This window comes from Phoxinus phoxinus, assembly GCF_949152265.1.
Source record: "Phoxinus phoxinus genome assembly, chromosome: 10".
Taxonomy (NCBI): Eukaryota; Metazoa; Chordata; class Actinopteri; order Cypriniformes; family Leuciscidae; genus Phoxinus; species Phoxinus phoxinus.
In genome coordinates, this window is record NC_136885.1 from 22,765,084 (window position 1) to 22,783,786 (window position 18,703).

The 18,703-nt window shown below is 36.8% G+C and overlaps 3 protein-coding genes across 5 annotated transcripts; 2 read left to right on the forward strand and 1 right to left on the reverse strand.

Moving 5' to 3' along the window:
- Positions 1-11,613, forward strand: tmod4 (tropomodulin 4 (muscle)). Of its 3 annotated transcripts, XM_079625148.1 has the most exons (12): positions 1-106; positions 370-467; positions 614-700; positions 4,261-4,423; positions 5,607-5,763; positions 6,023-6,145; positions 8,648-8,740; positions 8,896-9,026; positions 9,240-9,347; positions 10,738-10,881; positions 10,973-11,117; positions 11,244-11,613. In XM_079625148.1, the coding sequence occupies exons 4-12, from the start codon at positions 4,316-4,318 to the stop codon at positions 11,264-11,266; spliced, it is 1,032 nt and encodes a 343-aa protein (XP_079481274.1). In that variant the 5' UTR covers positions 1-106; positions 370-467; positions 614-700; positions 4,261-4,315; the 3' UTR covers positions 11,267-11,613. The 3 variants fall into 3 exon arrangements, with proteins under 3 accessions (XP_079481274.1, XP_079481273.1, XP_079481275.1); XM_079625147.1 differs by lacking the exons at positions 1-106; positions 370-467 and having other exon boundaries at positions 692-853; XM_079625149.1 differs by lacking the exons at positions 1-106; positions 370-467; positions 614-700 and adding an exon at positions 806-1,985 and having other exon boundaries at positions 2,088-4,423.
- A 1,392-nt stretch (positions 11,614-13,005) lies between these two features.
- Positions 13,006-16,150, reverse strand: scnm1 (sodium channel modifier 1). The gene is made up of 8 exons (XM_079625150.1): positions 15,466-16,150; positions 15,294-15,364; positions 15,114-15,202; positions 14,940-15,034; positions 14,571-14,671; positions 13,980-14,104; positions 13,745-13,883; positions 13,006-13,418 (listed from the first exon to the last, which is right to left on the reverse strand). The coding sequence occupies exons 1-8, from the start codon at positions 15,514-15,516 to the stop codon at positions 13,307-13,309; spliced, it is 783 nt and encodes a 260-aa protein (XP_079481276.1). The 5' UTR covers positions 15,517-16,150; the 3' UTR covers positions 13,006-13,306.
- A 652-nt stretch (positions 16,151-16,802) lies between these two features.
- On the forward strand, positions 16,803-18,567 carry lysmd1 (LysM, putative peptidoglycan-binding, domain containing 1; the record flags this gene model as incomplete). The annotated part of the gene is made up of 3 exons (XM_079625151.1): positions 16,803-16,982; positions 17,095-17,405; positions 17,712-18,567. 3 exons carry the CDS (start codon positions 16,803-16,805, stop codon positions 17,857-17,859), a joined length of 639 nt encoding a protein of 212 aa, XP_079481277.1. The 3' UTR covers positions 17,860-18,567.
- Positions 18,568-18,703: the final 136 nt, after the last annotated feature.

Below are 18,703 nucleotides of genomic sequence, written 5' to 3' on the forward strand. Positions count from 1 at the left end.
GGATCCTCCATCCATCCATCCATCCATCCATCCATCCATCCATCCATCCATCCATCCATCCATCCATCCATCCCGTGTTCTTTGGTGACATACGGCCAGAGTATTTGTAAGTGCAATAAGCTTCATTGTTGTATGGAATGTGTAGTTTTTCTTTGCATAATGGTTTTATGCTTTATTAATTTTTTTAAATGCACTTTTTAATGTAATTATGTGGTGATATGTATTTATAATGTATTCATATTAGTAAAAACAGCAGTAATGATTGCTGTCCTGTAGCCTATTGAATGTCATTGTTATTTTTTATAATAAAAAAAATTGATCCATCTATAAAATTAGCTTATGTTGGAGAGAACCGACTTCTCATTACAGCCAGTGTATAAACTTCGAAAAGATTGTCAACAGACAGAGATGGCTGATCTTCAAATTCGTGTCTCTCTTACTTGCAATACCGCGTCTATACACTAGAGGTCAGTCCTATCTACGAAAATGTAACACTTTTAATGAGTAAACCTGAGTTAATGAAACAGATGACTACATGATCTCTCTCTCTCTCTCTCTCTCTCTCTCTCTCTCTCTCTCTCTCTCTCTCTCTCTCTCTCTCTCTCTTTCATAGTCACTAATCTCTCAAAGCCAAAATAATGAAATGCTGACCTCATGAAGAGTAACCCGTATCCCTGTCTCGGCTCCACCCAGAGAGCAGGCGAGTTATCGGGGGACAGACACCGAAGAAGGGAGGGCTTAAGGGGGGGGGAAAGACTACCGGTGAGGGAGGGGGAGAGCGAGGGGCTATTCTCTGATTTCAAACATACAGTGTCTGTACAGAAGATCCCAGCAGCTCTGAGTCCTAGTGAGGGTAGGTAATCTGTGTCTGTGTGTCTCTTCTAGCAACAGAACCACATATTTATAAGCTTTTATTTTTATGTCTATCAGTGTACAAAAAACGCATTGTTGCATTTAGCTTCTAATTGCATGAATTATTATTTGTGTTGTGTTGAAGCAATCCGTTAATGGATATGGGCCCCAGTGAGTGGTTCTTGGTGGATTATTATCAGAGTAGTTAGAGACTAGATCTAGTTAGATTAGTTGGGTTAATTTTTATTTTTATGTTAGTGTAAGGCTTTGTGTTTTACAGGGTCTCCCTGCATGCACCTGTTGATTTGAGGTTTTATCCAAACAATCTTTCTTTTATTGAAAATGTCAATCTTGTTTAATGCCTGCTGATTGTCATCCTTCTGTAATACAATTTTCTTAGATATATTTTTGTTTTTAAAACAGCCATTATTTTCCCAGCTGGCAGTGCTACTGCACACTGTAGCTTTGCAAGCGGAGAGGATTTATGCAGCTGGAAGAAGCTAAAATTAATCTGAGGTTGATTTGGAATTTTACACTTGGGTGGTTAGACTTCAACCTACAAATAGTGTGAAGTCTTATGAGCTGTGTGTCAGCTGGAAAATTCTCCCAATAAAAGAGTCTATGAATAAACTATATGAATCTGAATAAGAAGGTTGTTTGCTGCTTTGTCAGAAGAGTTCTGGACACTTTTTCTGATGATCTGATGTGTCAGTGCCCGATATTTTGTTCTGCGTCCTTTTGAAGTACCAGAGGGGGAATTGGGTTTCTGAGACCGAACCAAAGTTTTTGTCATATGGACGATAATAACTTGGTGGCCTCTGGAAGGAGAGCAGTCAAAAGAGTCAGGTTGCTTTTGGAGATGCCTTTAGTCCGTTTGAAGGACAGATTTAAAGTTATTTGCCATATTGTACAAGAAAAAAAATTAGAAACAAGAACTAAAAATAATAAAGGTTCCAAAAGGCGGGTTTCACAATTCCCAAAGATCCTTTCAGTGAACAGTTTTTAAAATAACCATTTTATTTATTTATTATTTCTTGGTGTGAAGATTTTAACCTTTTTCAACCTTTTGTGCAATGGAAAGTTTCCATGGATGTTAAAGCTTCTCCATGGAACCAGGGATGCTAATAAAGAAAGTTCTGGAAGTTTGGAAGTTCTGCCTACATTACTAAAAACAAAGGAACGTTTGAACGTCCATGAACGTTTAACATCCACAGAACCTTTCCATTGCATAAAAGGTTCTATAGATTTTTTAAAATGTTCTTCTCACTATAGGAAAAAATGGTCAGTTTAAGAATTGTTCACTGAAATGTTCTTCTATGGCATCGCTGCAAAAAAACAACAACAGTTCAACAGTTCAATAAACAAAAAAACATGCATTTTTTGTTTAATTTGCAGTTTAATCATTATAATAGTTATAATTTGAACACTATATTACAACAACTTTAAAATTATATCTGTTACACGGATATCAAGTCAGCAGAACAGTTACTTTACCAACTAAAAGTAAAAATTGAATTAAATATTTTCTCCATTTGGAAATGTCAAACGTTAGCTGCTGCCTTGCAACAGTGAAATAACAAGGATTCCATGTTGAAGGACTAATTTAAAAGACCCTCTTCACAACCAGCGAGCCTGAACAGGTGAAACTCCGCTAATATAATTTAGGCTTGAGTTGTTGTCACTCAAGAGTTGAGAGAACAGGTGTGTGGAACAGGCAGACGGACGCTTATTTTTCTTGCACAACACAAAAAAGATGACACCTGGTCAACAGAAGGCATGCTTTTGGCCTGTATGTTTATTGTAAGACTGAAGAGACAATAGTTAATAGCTATTTATAATCCCTGAGCTGTCAGTCTTGTAGACTGACAGGTCCCTGACAGACTGGTGTCAGACGCATTGTCCATTTCTGAGGGCAAGGTCATTTAGAAGATAGTTCATGTCATTAACCTTTGTTTAAAACTGAGATTGTATTAAACTTAAGTTAGTTCGATATATTAATTCACAGAAATGCATCTGCTGTAAAGTGCTTTGGTAGAATAGGTACAATTTAATATCTTCAGTACTAGCGCATGAGTCTACTGTTAGTCCAGCTAAAGACAAGTAAATGAGTTATATAATTAATTTAGACAAGTAACTAAATCTGAAAAACAATTCTGCTAATGATTAATAAAATGGGGTGAGGACTGAGTTTTGTGATGTAATGATTAGTAAACTTGTACCACATGATTCAGTAAACTTGTATGGTGGATTGATTGATGTCTACAATATTTTGTTTTTATTTTCTGTTTTTAGCTCTCTGATCCTGTGTTTGTGTCTCTGGCTTTACAAATTAGAGCCATTCCACTCTGGTCTAACACCTCTGATAGACAAACAACCACAAATACACACCCAAAACACAAACACAAAAACACATCTGTTTTTTTAGATTCTTTCCATAATATAACATTAGCCATCACTAACTAATCTGCTCATTACTTTACTATATTTATTTCATTATGTAGCAAGTATCACTATCAGAAGTGTTCATGAAAGTGTGGAACATAACAGATCTGTGTGATTCATTGTGTGGAATTTAGCAGTAATGTTCATTAGCATTTATTTAGATCATGACCTCGTTGGTCTCCAAATGGTTTTACTACATGATTGTAATCATTGATCGCCGATCTTAAAAAAAGTAATTTGATTAGAAATATTTACATATCAAAAGCATTTGAAAGATTACAATCAAACCTTTTAAGACAAATAAATTGTATCTGTAGATACAGATGGGTGACTTTAGGTCTGTTACACAACATGTTAGTCTGTATTGTCTGTAGTTTGTGTTGCAGATCTAGTTTGGGTGTGGTGGTCTGAAACTGTTGACTAGCCCATGACTCTATCAGCCTGTTTAACAGACGGCCACCTTCACATGAGTGTGAGCCAATGATAACTCCTCACAGTTCTAACCTTCTCCTCCTTACTGTAACCCAAAACCCAAGCGTTACTGTTGAGAGACTAAAAATAGACAAGATTCTCTCTGTCTCTGTGCCTTGGAATAAAAAAGATCTTAGATGGTGTTGTCAGAAAGGCATATATCTCTTCCCAAGTACACTGTACCCTCAGACCCCCGAAAGCTCTTCATGTACACAAATGCTAGCCTTGTCCTTTTTTAATTCAGCTGGGCTTTGTGGCATTTAACAATGTAAGCGGTTCCCAATCGTGGACTTTCAGTGTCTGGCTCTTTTGGCCAGGCCGAAAGTGACTTGGACTGGAAATCAGGTTTTCCCATTAATTCTCAACTTCTACAGAAAGCTTTGAGGGACTGAATAAAGCAAGCAGCCATTATTGTGCCTTATTTGCAAGCCAAATATATTAAAACTAGTTGTTTTTTGTGCAAGTTTCTGGCTTAAACTTTTATCTCTCTCTCAGGGCCCGCTGTCTCTGGGCGAGCTGTGTGAATTGAGAGTACCAACAAGCATCAAGCATGTCTAAGAGCGATCCCCGAGACATTGACGAGGATGCCATCCTCAAGGGCCTCAGCGCAGAGGAGCTGGAGAAGCTGGAGTATGAACTACAGGAGATGGACCCTGAGGTACTATGCCATGCAACTCTTTAAATCATGGCTAGCTAGGTATCGTTTGAGTACATTACGGACCTTTTGTATAAGCAATTAAAAGGTTTTGCCACATGCAACTGTTTGCAAGGTGACATCAGTTGTAGATGAGATGAGAAAATATATGACCAAAGAGATAACCCCCACTGTTTTTCAACAACTCGGTATTGCCATGTGCATGGACTCTTGCAAATAAAGGGTTTTAATGGCATCGATGGTTCCATGAAGAACCTAAAACATCCATGGAATCTTTCGATTGCACAAAAGGTTCTTTATAGTGGAGAAAGGTTCTTTGGGGTACCAAAAATGGTCCTTATATGGCTTTGCTGCAAAAAAAATTGCATTTTTAAGTGGGTTACATATTTGAGTTCAGCCCAAAAACAAATTTAAATCAATAAATAAACGAATGAATGAATAAATTAACAAACAAAAAAGCAAGCGAGGGGGTGAATGAACCAACTAAACAAACAAATAAATAAGAAAGAGGTAATGTCCGGTTAGTCGGACGTTTTCGCAAAATAAACCCAGACAAGGTGACCTCGAGACACAAGATTGCACCAGTTGCTTTGCATAAAACAATTAGAAAAAAGAGCCCGCAGTGTGATACGAGAGACATGAAACTAGCACTGTTTCAGCGGAAGGGTCTGATATAAAGCGATTTAACAGCGAGTATTAGGAAATATGTGACCACTGAATACAGTGTTTGACCAATCAGAGTCAAGTATTCCAGAGATCAGCATAATAAATAAGCATAATTGCTGCTGAATTTGACAATGATCACCATGCATTTTTGTTTTAACTAAAAAAGAGCAGCTTTGACATTTTGAAAATACATTTTGTGTCCCATTGAAAAAAAAGACATATAATGACATAGGGGTGAGTAGATGATGACAGAATTTTCTGTTTAAAACAAATGATTCTGTAAAGATTCACCGATCAAATTCAGATATGTGAATAGGTGATTTCTGGTTGCAGAAATCATTTTAAACTTTTTACATACACAAAGGGTTAAATTTAATTATTAAACATACTTTTTATTGAAGTTAAAATCTACTTATCTCAAAATTCTACAGGCGCACACTTCATTTGTATACAGCACACTCAAGCAGGAGAGTGTAGCAATGATGGTTTTAAAATTCACACACTTCTCTGGACCTTTCAGAATGCCATGCTCCCAGCCGGTTACCGCCAGCGTGACCAGACCAAGAAAACTTCCACAGGCCCCTTTGATCGCTTCGCCCTGATGGATTACCTGGAGAAGGAGGCCATTGAACACAAGGACAGAGATGATCTGGTACCCTTTACAGGGGAGAAGAGAGGTACCACCACCATTGGACTGATAGTAACATAACAGCCAACATAACATAACTTAGTAAACACACATGCTTTGAGCTACTCAACTGACACGTGCATAGAGAATAAAGGCATAGAGAAACATTTATTCATTTTAAATTATTATTTATTATAAGTTTGTGTCATTTTCAAATTGTAATTGCATTATTAATTTGTTTACGTTGATTCTTATTTTATCTGTAAATTAGTATAGTGAGCATTTCTCTTTCTCTCTGTTGTCTGTAGGTAAAGCCTTTGTCGCTAAACCAGGGTCAGGACAAATCCCTGCGGATGAACAGATCACTCTGGAACCTGAGCTGGAGGAAGCATTGAGGAATGCAACAGATGCTGAAATGTGTGACATTGCAGGTGGGCATCACATTTCTGCTCTGTTCCTGTTGTTTCTATTCACATGACATAAAACAACTTATGATATCCGGTCCAGAGTGCTCTAAAGATGTGCATTACAACTCTTCTAAAATGAATCACTCACTTTATAACCTGTAATGTCCTGTTATCCAAATTTGGATCCTTGACTAAAGACTAGTCTTCTATTTGTAAACAGCTGAACATATACCCATTACATTTGTCAATCAAACCCTTTCTAATTTCATCTGCTCTATTTGCACAATCAGTGTCTCATATGACAATTTGTTTTTGAATATATATAAAAGAACCAGCCTAGCTGACTTGTATGTGGAACTATGAATGTAGTAGGTCATGCACAGAATTATACCACGCAGTATCTATTTTCCCAAGCTCAGCAGCTGACCAAAATAAAATGACCAACTAGTCAACATGTGCAGAGATGGAGTCAAAATGTTTAGCTGCAAGTCCTCTGTAGGCTAGAAACACTCTGTGACAGTGTGTTGGCAGTATTTAACCAAACATAAATATCAGATATATGAAAAGTGCAACATAACATTCTTCTTGATGTAACGTACTAAAGTGATGGAAACCGCTCAATAGTCTAATGTCCTTGTGCTGGGATGTGAGCACATAATAATAAGCCTTTGCCCTTAAGGGCATTTAAAGCTGTGGACGTTGCACACATGAGTTTTGGAGCGTGTCACTGGGTGCAGATTATCCAGCAGAGCCCCTCATTCAGAACGCAGTTTTAACTCTGGAACACGTCCAGTTCAGGATTAAACTGTCAATAGAGGTTTGCCTTTGGTGATTTTGCTGAGATGCAACTAACTAGAGATTGTACAGACACAGATAGCTGTAATATTCCATTTCTTAAGGGGTCATGAATTGAGAAATCAAATTTTCCTTGATCTTTTGACATATAAGAAGTCATTATACTATAAAAATATCCTTGAAGTTTCATACTCAAAAATTCCAAAAACAGCTTTTACTAAAACCAAGCTCCCTAAACGACTTGTTTCGGATTTTGTCTCAGTATGGCGTAAGATTGCCTCTGAAGAAAATCAACATCATTGCCTCTTTAACCCCGCCCACCGATTTGCATATGTCATGTAGTAGTAAATACGAGAGAGACACAAACATAGGATTACTCCAGCAACAAAACCATAGAGATGACAGGATTACAAGACATTTGCAGTGCCAAGTTGTGGAAAAACAGTCTTTGCATTGCCTTTCTTGTGATTCTAAGCGTGGATTAACTTTATTTTTTAACAAAGTTCCAGATTGTGTCAGTAAAACACTATTTGTTAGTTCACTTAATTTTACTGCGGATTAATTTTTTAACAAAGCACAGTTCGCCGCAGGCTTTTCAGAGAGACTGAAAATAAAAGATGATGCATGCTGACTATATTGAATCCGACAGCAATCTGCGAGTCGCAATTGCTGTCGGAATCTCGCAACACTCAAGTGTGAGTAACAATGTTTTTACCATGTGTCACTATTGCTTTGTCTGTTACAGATTGTTTAATATCTCTCTTTACTTTCATTTGACTGAAAATGATGAACGATGCATAACAACAGTGCGATAAAGAATTAGTTTACACTAAACACTGCATGTAGTGGTTAAAATTTTTAAAGCATACAGTATGTAATACGCATAAATGTGTAATGTAATGAGATAAACACATTTCTGTAGCATATTTGTTGTAGGTTTGTGGATTTTCTTCTTATTCTGGATCAGACTCTGGCTCAAACATGAATGGTGAACATCAAAAGTTGAAGCACGACCCATCAAAACGGAGTGTTTAAAAAGAGAGGGTAAAAAAAAGGGATAGAAAATAGCCTATTACTTCTGAATTAGGATGTTTTCGATGTAAAAATCGTACTAACCTTATGGGCGGACCTCAAAGAACATTATATAACGCACTTTTTGACCCCTTTAATTGTGCTGGTGGTTTTAATCTGGCTATTGTATCTAAAAATGGCATTCAGAGCTGTAGTACAAAGGTGAGGTCTGGTCTATCACCCAATCTCAATTTTCATCTGCTATTGCCCCACTGTTTTTGTTGACTAGTCCAGCCAGTCTGCTAGTTGAAACATGGAGAGGGAGTTTTAAATGGTGGGTTTACTGGTTATTACTGGTTAGTCAGCACCACCTGCTGTTCAACACAGTTATCTGCAGTGCAGTTTAAATGATTTGTGCCAGTGTTTCTCACAAGCTATTCCACGAACAGATTAGTAATTTATTAAAACAATAGTAATGTATTATTTAGTTTTTTAAATAATATCAATTAAAATAATTATTAAAATGAAATGATTAAAATAAATTAATAATTATAATTACTATTTATACATTTATGATTAAATAAAATATAAATTATTTATATATATATATTTTAATATTTATAATTTCTTAACTAATAATTGTTAATTATTAATTATTACGTACTCTGAGAGTATTGTATATTTAAATAATCTACTAATGAGATGGTCATATCTTCACAGCCATCCTGGGGATGTACACACTCATGAGCAACAAGCAATATTATGATGCCCTGAACACCACTGGCAAGATTGCAAACACAGAAGGCATCAACAGTATGTATACATACAACACATTTAACACTAAACTATTTAATATCAACTGAAAGTTTTATACTTTATTGTGAGTTTTTTTTAAATTCACTGAATGCCACTGATATATTCACAGTAGGAACTTCCGTATCATAAGCTGGTTGTCAATTCTCTTTTAGGTGTGGTGAAACCAGATGTGTATAAGATCTATCCTGACGAGCCTCCGAATGACACAGATGTGGAGGACACTCTCCGATGCATCCAGAAAAACGACAGCAGCCTGGAGGAGGTCAACCTCAACAACATCCCGGTAAACATGCTAACAGTACACCTCAATAAGCATAATTATAATCACATTACAGGCTAGACATAACATTCATATTATAAACAGATTGCTCACTTACACTTTAAGTATTTGTTTTCTTGAAAACTTCTGTTTAATTACCTAAATTAATCATGAGAATTGATGCATTTCTCTGCTTGAGCGGAATGATGATATTAATGAGTGTTTATGTTGATGTAGGACATTCCCATCCCAACCCTGAAAGAGATTTTTGAGGCTATGAAGGGCAACACACATGTGCAAAGCCTCAGCATCGCTGGGACACGCAGTAATGACCCTGTGGCCTTTGTAAGTCCTGAAGCCTGCAATTCTGATGTTGTATCATTCACTGATTCCTTTGCTTCAATCTCATATTATTCGTCCACATACAAGTCTGAAAATCTATTTCCAAATATTTTAAGTGTGTCTTGATCAAATAAATTCTTAGTCTGTGTAAAGTTTTGTAGTTTTAAAATGCTGTGAAAAGAAGTAAAAACTTTTTGAATGTATCCTAACTAATCAGTTTAGTCATGCACTATACCGTTCAAAAGGGTCAGGATTTTGTTGTTGTTGAAAAAAATAATACTTTTTTCCAACAAGGATGCATTAAATTGATCAGAAGTGACAGAAAATGCATTTATAATGTTATAAAATATTTGTATTTCAAATAAATGCTGTTTTTTTTAACTTTCTTATCATCAGTTAATCCTCAAAACATGTATCACTATTTCCACAAAAATATTAAGCAGCACAACTGTTTTTAACATTGATAATAATCAATAAGCAACAAATCAGCATATTAAAATGATTTCTGAAGGGTCATGTGACACTGAAGACTTGAGTAATGATGCTGAAAATTCAGCTTTGACATCAACGGAATAAATAACATTTATATGAAATAAATGAAAATAGAATAAATTAAAAAATATATATATTTCACAATATTACTCATTTTACTGTATTTTTTTAATTCAAGCCTTGGTGAGCACTCTAAAAAAATGCTGGTTTGTTTCAACCCAATTTTGGGTCAAATATGGACAAACCCAAACGTTGGGTTAAAAATTTAATTAAAAATGTAACCCAACAGCTGGGTTTGTCCATATTTGACCCAAAATTGGGTTGAAACAAAGTCAAACCAGCATTTTTTTAAAGGTTCTCTAAGCGATCCTGGGTGACGTCACTTCTTGTTGACGTTCAAACTATTGTCAAACAAAACGGAGGCTAGCTAGACCCTCCCTCCTCCTCATCCGCGCAATAACCCCCCAAACCCCACCCCCACATCATTCTTGTCGGTTATTGGCTGGAACAGTTTGTTATGTTTCGTGGTGCGGGTTAGTCCAGTTTGTATTTGTTGCTGTTTGTGGAGCCTGGGGTGTCTACAGAGACCACGTTTTTTTTAGTGTGTTCAGGAGACAGACAGCTAGCGGATAGTGAGGAGATATTTGCTGTATGTGACAAAAAAAATGTTGGCCTAAAAAATGCGTGACATCGCTTAGAGCACCTTTAAGTGTAAGAGACAAAAACATAAAAAAATCTTATCGACCACAAACTTTTGTAGTGTATATTTCTTGACTAATGAATAGTACATTTTAATATTCTTCATAAAATCATTGCTCAGTTCTGTCTTCATCTCTATGTATTATGGAAATGATGGTCAGTCGACATCAGTTGTTTCTCTTGATCTGTTCTTGCGAGTCAGGCTGTAGCTGAGATGTTACAGTCCAACACCACCCTGCAGAGCCTCAACATCGAGTCCAACTTCATTACTGCACAAGGCATGATGGCCGTCGCCAAGGCACTGAGAGAGAACACCACCCTGACTGAGATTAAGATTGACAACCAAGTAAGAGGCTAAAAGACTCCTGCCAAAAACATCTGATGGCATGTTTGTTGTTTAAATCATAAAACTAAATTTTTCATGCGCACTCCTACAGAGACAGAAACTGGGCGACTCAGTTGAGATGGAGATTGCATCCATGTTGGAGAATAACCCCAGCATCATAAAGATTGGCTATCACTTCACTCAGCAGGGCCCGCGTGCAAGAGCCGCCATAGCCATCACCAGAAACAATGACATCCGTGAGTGCGGCCTCATATTATTTTCTGAAATATTGCTGTTTGTACTTGTCTGCAGCTGAAACAGGAACATTGTTTTATTCATTATTGTTTCTACATTGAACTTTTTTGTATTCACCCCATATCCAGTTCGTCAGCAGAGAGTAAGATGAGAAGAAGATGGAGTTTAGTTCATCTAGGAGGTATCAAAGTTCTCCATGTGCACTCTTGGAGTCCTACAGACACTTCAGCTACAACAGCCACGACAACAGATGACCCTGACACGCTTTTAACATTCACCATCAGCCATTGTGGATATCATTATCGCCAGCTTGATAAGACTTCATTGCTTTTTGTGGATTTTATCAAATCAAAAGCCCTGATCTAATAAAATTGACCTGGTCTTTAATACCTCAGTTTGCAAACTTGAAAAGACACTAGTTACTCAGTTCATTTTCTGCTAATACGGTGCTCCCGGCAAAGTTTTTTGTAAATATTTCAAATAAAATATTACAATCTATATTGTCTAATCAGACTTTTATTAAATTACAAAAGCATAATTTAATTCAGGTTTGTTCTATCAAAGCACTGACATACACTATGGTTCAAAAGTTTGGGGTCAGTAGTATTTTTTGTTAAAGAAAATATTATATTCAGCAAGGATGCATTAAACTGTTCACAAGTGAGAGTGAAGACATTTTTACACGTTACAGACATTTTTTATTGCAAATAAATGCTGTTGTTTTGAACTTTCTAATCAAAGAATTCTGAAAAAATATCAGCATGCATTAAATTGATCAAAAGTGACAGCAAAGGCATTTAAAATGTTACAAAAGGTTTCTATTTAAATGCTGTTTGTTTGAACTTTCTAATTATCAGTTAATCCTCAAAACATGTATCAATGTTTCCACAAAAATATTAAGCAGCACAACTGTTTTCAACGTTGATAATAAGAAGAAATGTTTGAGTACCAAATCAGCATATTAAAATGATTTCTGAAGGATCATGTGCCACTGAAGACTAGAGCAATTATGTGAACATTTAACTTTGCCATCACAGGAATACATTGGATTTTAAAATATTAAGATATATTTTTTAATTGTAATATTTCTAAATTTTCCATTTTTTTAATCAAATAAAGGCAGCCTTGGTGAGATTTCTTTAAAAAAAATTGGGAAGTGTAAACACGTGCATTCTCAAAGCAGATGCTCTCAAAAGACTCACTGTAAAAAACAGCTTCATTAACATTTGAAGATCTGGACTCTGTTACAATATAGATTCGATTTAGATTACCGGTATGCATTATTAAATTAATAGAGGATTGAGATAAAAGGATGCACGAGTAATTTCATAACTTTTATATGATTAACCTGTGCAAATGATGACCCAAACCCAGAGGCACAAAACAAATGATTTCAACATTTATTCAATATCCCACGGCCGTGCTTCCTGCCCCCCCTCCACTAACCTATTTATACACGTAGAGCACCCAGTCATGAAACCCTGGCTGATGGCTTTGAGTTACAAAGCTCCAAATATATACCGCCTTCCTCAAGGAGATTTATGCTCCCCTTTGGAACAGCTGCTATCCTGCTATGAAGATTCCCAAGCGTCACCAATTGACAAGTACAGTTTTTAAAGAATTTATAAAAAGGTACAGCAAGGTACAACAGTGAATTTTCGCTTTCTGTGGGTGACTAAACTTCCCAGGTCTACTGCAGAATGTGCTCCCACTCTGCCAAGATCACTCGGATGGCATTTGGCAAAGGAACCACAGTACGAAGCAGTCGTTCCACATTCTGCTCTCGATTTGGAACAGGTTTGGACTTATTCAATCATGCAACCAACATTCACACATGGAAAGTAAAATGATAATGATATTTGTAAACATATACCGTGAGATTGAACAGACTGAGGAGTTCATAACTTTATTTATTTTCTAAAACATCCTCTATTGAGTCAGAATCAGAAAATTGTTTAAACCACATGGCAAGTACACAGTACTAATACAATTTGCTAAATGCAAAAGCACAAACTCTTTTCCAGAAAGAAAGTCTTACATTTTCAACCTTATTGAATATAAAGTGGGTCACACTTAAAGATGTCATATGAGAGCTGACTATCGAGAACATTGTCGTCATCTCACACACAGTTGTAGCCTGAAGCCTTTTAAGCAGTTGCTGAACTTAATGGAGCTGTTTCAGCAGAGTCTGCTATGAAGATTCACTGCAAGGAGGAAACAGAGCCGGTTCTTCTTCATCAGAGTCAAACTCGACATTCTCATCTCTTACCCATTTACCACTTCGGTCCTGCAGCCACCCTGAACTGGAATAGTAGAGTGGGGAAACAGAGAGCGGTCACCAAATATTGATAAATGAGAAGCATACATTTATTGAATAATCTCACTTTGATCTTAAGATTGATTTTGAATACCTACTTGTATGCTAACATAATTTGCATAAAATGCTTGGACTAGTCTTACAAGTTAGTCATCATTTTATTTTCTTCAAACTTTACGAATGTTCATAACTTTAAGTCGGTTACATAAGCGAATTGGGACACATCTACAGTCGTAACACTTTGGCTGTTTATGCAACTGGCCCCACTTCTATAGTCAGTAATGTGAGCCATTGTGTGGAGTGTTGCCATACCTCTTTAATTTGAGGTAGTGGTCCAGTTCTCTACGTCTCTGCTCTGTTAGAGGTTCACAATCAGTGGAGGTCACAATGCTGGACCCCTTCTTTCTCTTCTTTGTGTCTCCTTTCCCTTCAGTCTGGCCTACATGATGAACTACAGATGACAATAAACACAATGCATATGGAAAATGAAAATGAATTATAAGCACAAAATGTATCTTGCCTTAACATAAACAGACTTTTGCTGTACCTGTTGTTGTGCCAATTATTGACATGGAGTCAATACTCCCCGTGCTCATAGACGTGTGAGGGTTGATATTGTTGACTTGATCATTTCCATCTTCTTGGTCACATCCTGACGATTCCGTTCGTTCACTTTATTAATGTAGAAAATGAAAAAAATGAAAGTGCAAAATGAAGATAAACTTGTTACGTCACTTTTATTTATATAGGGCTTTATACAATACAGATTGTTTAAAGCAGCTTCACTGTAATAAACAGGAACATTATGATTTCATTAAAGATGAGACAAATTATGCTGTAAAGCAGCTCTACAGAAGACAATAGTGTCTTTATTAGCTCAAGTCAATTCAATGTTGATTCAGTTCAGTTCAATAACTTTGTAAAGTTCATCAATAAAAAAAAAAGTTCAATTCAGCTATAAGAAGCTACTGAAGACAATAGTATCGTTATTAAGCTCAAGTCAGTTTATTGTTGTCGATGTTGCAAAATTCATCAGATATGATGCGTGGTTGAGGTCAAAGAGACTAGAAAGACACAAACAGCCAAGAAAAATCTATAACATGACATGACAGCAGAAGGTTCAGCTCACAGACATTACCTGGCTTTTCTGTGGCAGCTACTGTATGGAGCAGTTCTGAGTAAGGCATGATGGGTAATTTTGCGTGTTTGGCTCAGTAGAGGAGCTGAACTGGAGGGTTCCTGAGGACAAGAAATAATGTACAGAGTAACTAACCTTGTTATATCTACATATGTACTGTAGGGTCTGAAAGTCTGGGACTACACTGAAAATCTGGGAATTAAAAAATAAAACCTGGAAATAAAAATTTACAAAATTAAATCATTCTGCACACTATTTTTAGGTCATTAATCACTGACAAAAGTGTATTATATTGGCAAAATACAAGACAGAAGGATAGACTTTTGGATACCACTGTATAAACTGATTGAAAAAAATGCATTCAGACACCTGTCGATCATCTTCTGCTTTGACATAGTCTTGATGCCTTCTTTTATCAATTTCACGTTGCAGTTTATTCTTTTTGCCGTAGAACCATTTCATTCCTATAAATGAATAGACAAAGATGACTTGAATCCTGAATGCCAGTTTATACAGAGGCTGAGTAAATGCGTAGAATTTTACCTTCAAGATGTCGCTTTCCCTTCCTGTGCACCATGAGCATATCAACAGTGTCAAATACAGGACGGTGAGAACACACAACGCAGCTGTATCTACAATGAGGAAAGCATTACTTAGTGAATGGGATCAATTCAGTCACAGACTTCTTGGTGCAACTCAAACAACCAGCAATACAATAATCACCTCCCGTTTTTCATCAGAACAGCTTCATCATCTGAGATAAAGTTTGACAGAAGATCTGCAACGCGTCGTTTCTTGTATGAGAAAGATAGACAGAGAAAGACATTGAGAAAAAGAAAAGGGGCTGGTGCAAATATCACATCTTTGTCTGTTTGCTGTTTTTGTTAACTTATACCTTCAGTACATTTAGCTGACTTTGATCATCACCCTCCCGTTTGAAAGACATGTTTGGTGACCTGTAGTCTTATACTTCTAGGAATTAGGTGCTATAAGTAATTTATTATTTTCGTATTTCTCTACAACCACCGACAGACAGTCTAACTAAAAACCATGGACAGTATATAAGAGCTAAAAACCTCTTATATACCGTACTGTCTATGCTAAAAACAACCCTTACTTCCTGTTTTTGTCTGTGGAATTGTGGGTAGTGATATGTCCGATGCATGAACGAATCGTTCCTTTGAGTCAGTTCTTAAAGGGATAGTTCACCCACAAAGGAATATTCTGTCTGTTATCGTTTACTCACCCCAAAGTTGTTCCAAACATATATGAATTTCGTTATTATGTGGAACATAAAATAATATATTTTGTAGAATGTTTGTAACCAAATAGTTGTATTTTCCCCTCCATATGGATGTCAATGGTGCTCCACAACTGTTTGGTTACCCATATTCTAAATATCTTCCTTTGTGTTCAGCAAAATAAATACATACATGTTTCATTGTTTGTAACGACTTGAGGGTGAGTAAATTATGACAGAATTTTGATTTGGGTGAACTATCCATCCCTTTTTGGCCTTAACATACGGTTAAATTCGGAAAGCACCGATCAGAGCTGATTCAGTTTTTGTCATGTCCGAAATTAGAACTGATGAATCATTAACCGATTTATTGTCCGAAAGAACCGATTCGCCGAAATGAGGAGATGAGTGCAACAAGGGCGGATCTTACATTAGCCGACGCCATGGCAACAGAAGCTAAGCTAATCTGCTAAGGGCTTGTAACAAATAAGTTTTTTGAGTGTCTAAACGCGACCGTATATGTCTCTTTAGGTTATGGTTTATGTATTACTTAATGTTTGTATTGATCATTTTGGGGGCACCGCTGTTATTTAATCGAAACACGTTAAAACTGTTCAAACTTATCTGGGACTAACTTAAGTTACGCAGGACAGTCTGAATCATTATTTCTCACAGTGTGATGTATCTACTGGTTAAAAAATGCCGTTACATTATTTAACGTTATATCGGTTCGTAATGTCGCTCGTTGTCAAGTTTATTCCAAGTGCGTGACAAGTAAGTTAACGTTAAGTCAAGTCAGGCATTGTTTAACGTATATTAGCTAACAGTTAACGTTAACTGCTGCAGACTTTATTTCTCCCCTATAATTTGACTAACAACAGAAGCTGTAATGAATCCTGCCGTCTTGCGTTCAGCAGCCACCGCAGATGGTCAGCTGAAGTTCATCTTAAGTGATTATTAGCTAAACTCTTGATCCCGCTGGAGCTCTGGTCATGTCCGCGGATCACTCAGCGACACAGACCGGGACACACGGCCTCCTCCGCGGCCAACGCACCCGGTCCTACGGCAGCCTGGTGTCCTCTTCATTATCACCCGTGAGACAAAGACGAATTGAGCACAAAGTTCAGCCCGGGGAAACTTTGCAAGGACTATCACTGAAGTATGGCGTGTCTGTAAGTAGGCTAATCAGAAAGCAGGTATTTGAGGAATTAGGTCTTTACTTTTTAAACGTTTAGTTTTTTGATAATTACATACTTATCAATATAACTTCTTATTGCTATACAGATGGAGCAAATCAAAAGGGCAAACAGACTGTACACAAATGATTCAATATTCCTGAAGGAGTCCCTCTTCATCCCTGTACTGCTGACAGAGTCTGTGTCTTTCACTAATGGAGTGGAATTGACCGAGGAGGAGACAAGTCCTGCACAAACACACACACAGATTTTTAATGAGACCCCCGAAAGCCAAACAGACTCCTGCAGATGTGAAGCGAATGCTGATCTGTCACCGGTGGAGTACCTGAAAAAAATAGACAGCTTGATCAGTCAGTCAAAACAAGCAGCCGTGAAGACCTGCCAGGAGGGAGAGCAACAGTAAGTTGTCAAAATTAAATTATGACCGCTGACATTATTGTTAGGGTATTACAGAGTTCAGTTATTGCAAACGTTTTGTTTGCTGTCAAACAAGTCATTCAGCAAGTTTCAATTCAGTGGAAGAACCAGGAGTCATCTGACTCGGGAGGGGTTACAATGAACATCAGCTGATTCATTAAACTGGTTACACTTATATAGAAAGCCATTATCCACCAATAAGGAATCAGTTCAGATTTTTTTTCATACGTAAAGCATAACTTTTCCAGTAATGAAATCACCAACAAATTAAACTTTTGCATTTTAAAGGATCTCTACTATGGAGCAACTCCGTCACAGCAATATGAAGTCCGACACCGTATCCTCCCAGCAGGCCGCATTGGGAGCTGTTCCCATTACCATCACCAGACGGACCAGGAATTTGAGGGATCGGGAGGATGAATTCTTCCAGCTCTGATGTAGGCTTTTATTCTGTTGTAGGACTCTCTCTTTCTTTCTTTTTTTGTGTATAAATGGACTGTTTTAGAGGGCTCCCCCTTCTGGTTTCATGCCTTTAAAATGTGATGGAGATTGCTGGAGTGATTTGCAATAGTCCTGTTTTTTATAAAAAGGCTATCAGCTTTAGACATGCACACATATTAGCTCTGTAAAAACACAAGCCTAATGCCTAAAGGTAATAATGTAAATTATAATTCTGCTGTAACCTAAGTAATGGTGGACAGTTTTAGGCGTGATGTGGATGACTGCATTTGAGGAAAAGAAATCATGAATGTAGCTTAAAAAAATTGTTAATTTGCTAATTGATATTTAATACTACCTCACAAATAATTGATAGAAGTACTAGTTTTAGGAATGTTGAACAAGTATTTGGGAATGTGCCATTGGACATCTGCATCTTTCAATGCATAGTTTTGCACTGCAGTGCTTAATTTTCAGTTTTTTTTTTTCTGTTATTTTCCTGGACCAGTTCGTTATTTGCATTGGTGATTTGTGAACACACCACACCACAGGAAATTAATGTAATATAAAACAGATTAAATGCCATAAACACAAACTGATCTTGGTCTTTTAACTTAGTCTTTGAAATCTTGGTACGTTCACATGACAACAATGTACTAAAAATGGAAACGTTTTTTTCCTTTACGTATCTTTTTTAAAAACGTGCACTTTAAAACCTGTTTTTAAAAGTTTGCTTTTTCAGATCCCCAAAATGTTGATGTTGTGTAAATGCCAAAAATGCATTAAAAAAATCCAGTTTTTAGTTGAAAACGTGAAACGTGTCGTGAAAACGGCCCCTAAGT

Coding starts and splice junctions, on each gene's coding strand:
- tmod4 (XM_079625148.1), top strand. CDS start 4,316: ATGTCTAAGAGCGATCCCCGAGACATTGACGAGGATGCCATCCTCAAG. Junction 6,146..8,647: donor TGAAATGTGTGACATTGCAG/GTGGGCATCACA, acceptor ATATCTTCACAG/CCATCCTGGGGATGTACACA. Junction 11,118..11,243: donor CACCAGAAACAATGACATCC/GTGAGTGCGGCC, acceptor CCCCATATCCAG/TTCGTCAGCAGAGAGTAAGA.
- scnm1 (XM_079625150.1), bottom strand. CDS start 15,516: ATGTCTTTCAAACGGGAGGGTGATGATCAAAGTCAGCTAAATGTACTG. Junction 15,203..15,293: donor GTTCTGATGAAAAACGGGAG/GTGATTATTGTA, acceptor TCCTCATTGTAG/ATACAGCTGCGTTGTGTGTT. Junction 13,419..13,744: donor CACTACCTCAAATTAAAGAG/GTATGGCAACAC, acceptor CTACTATTCCAG/TTCAGGGTGGCTGCAGGACC.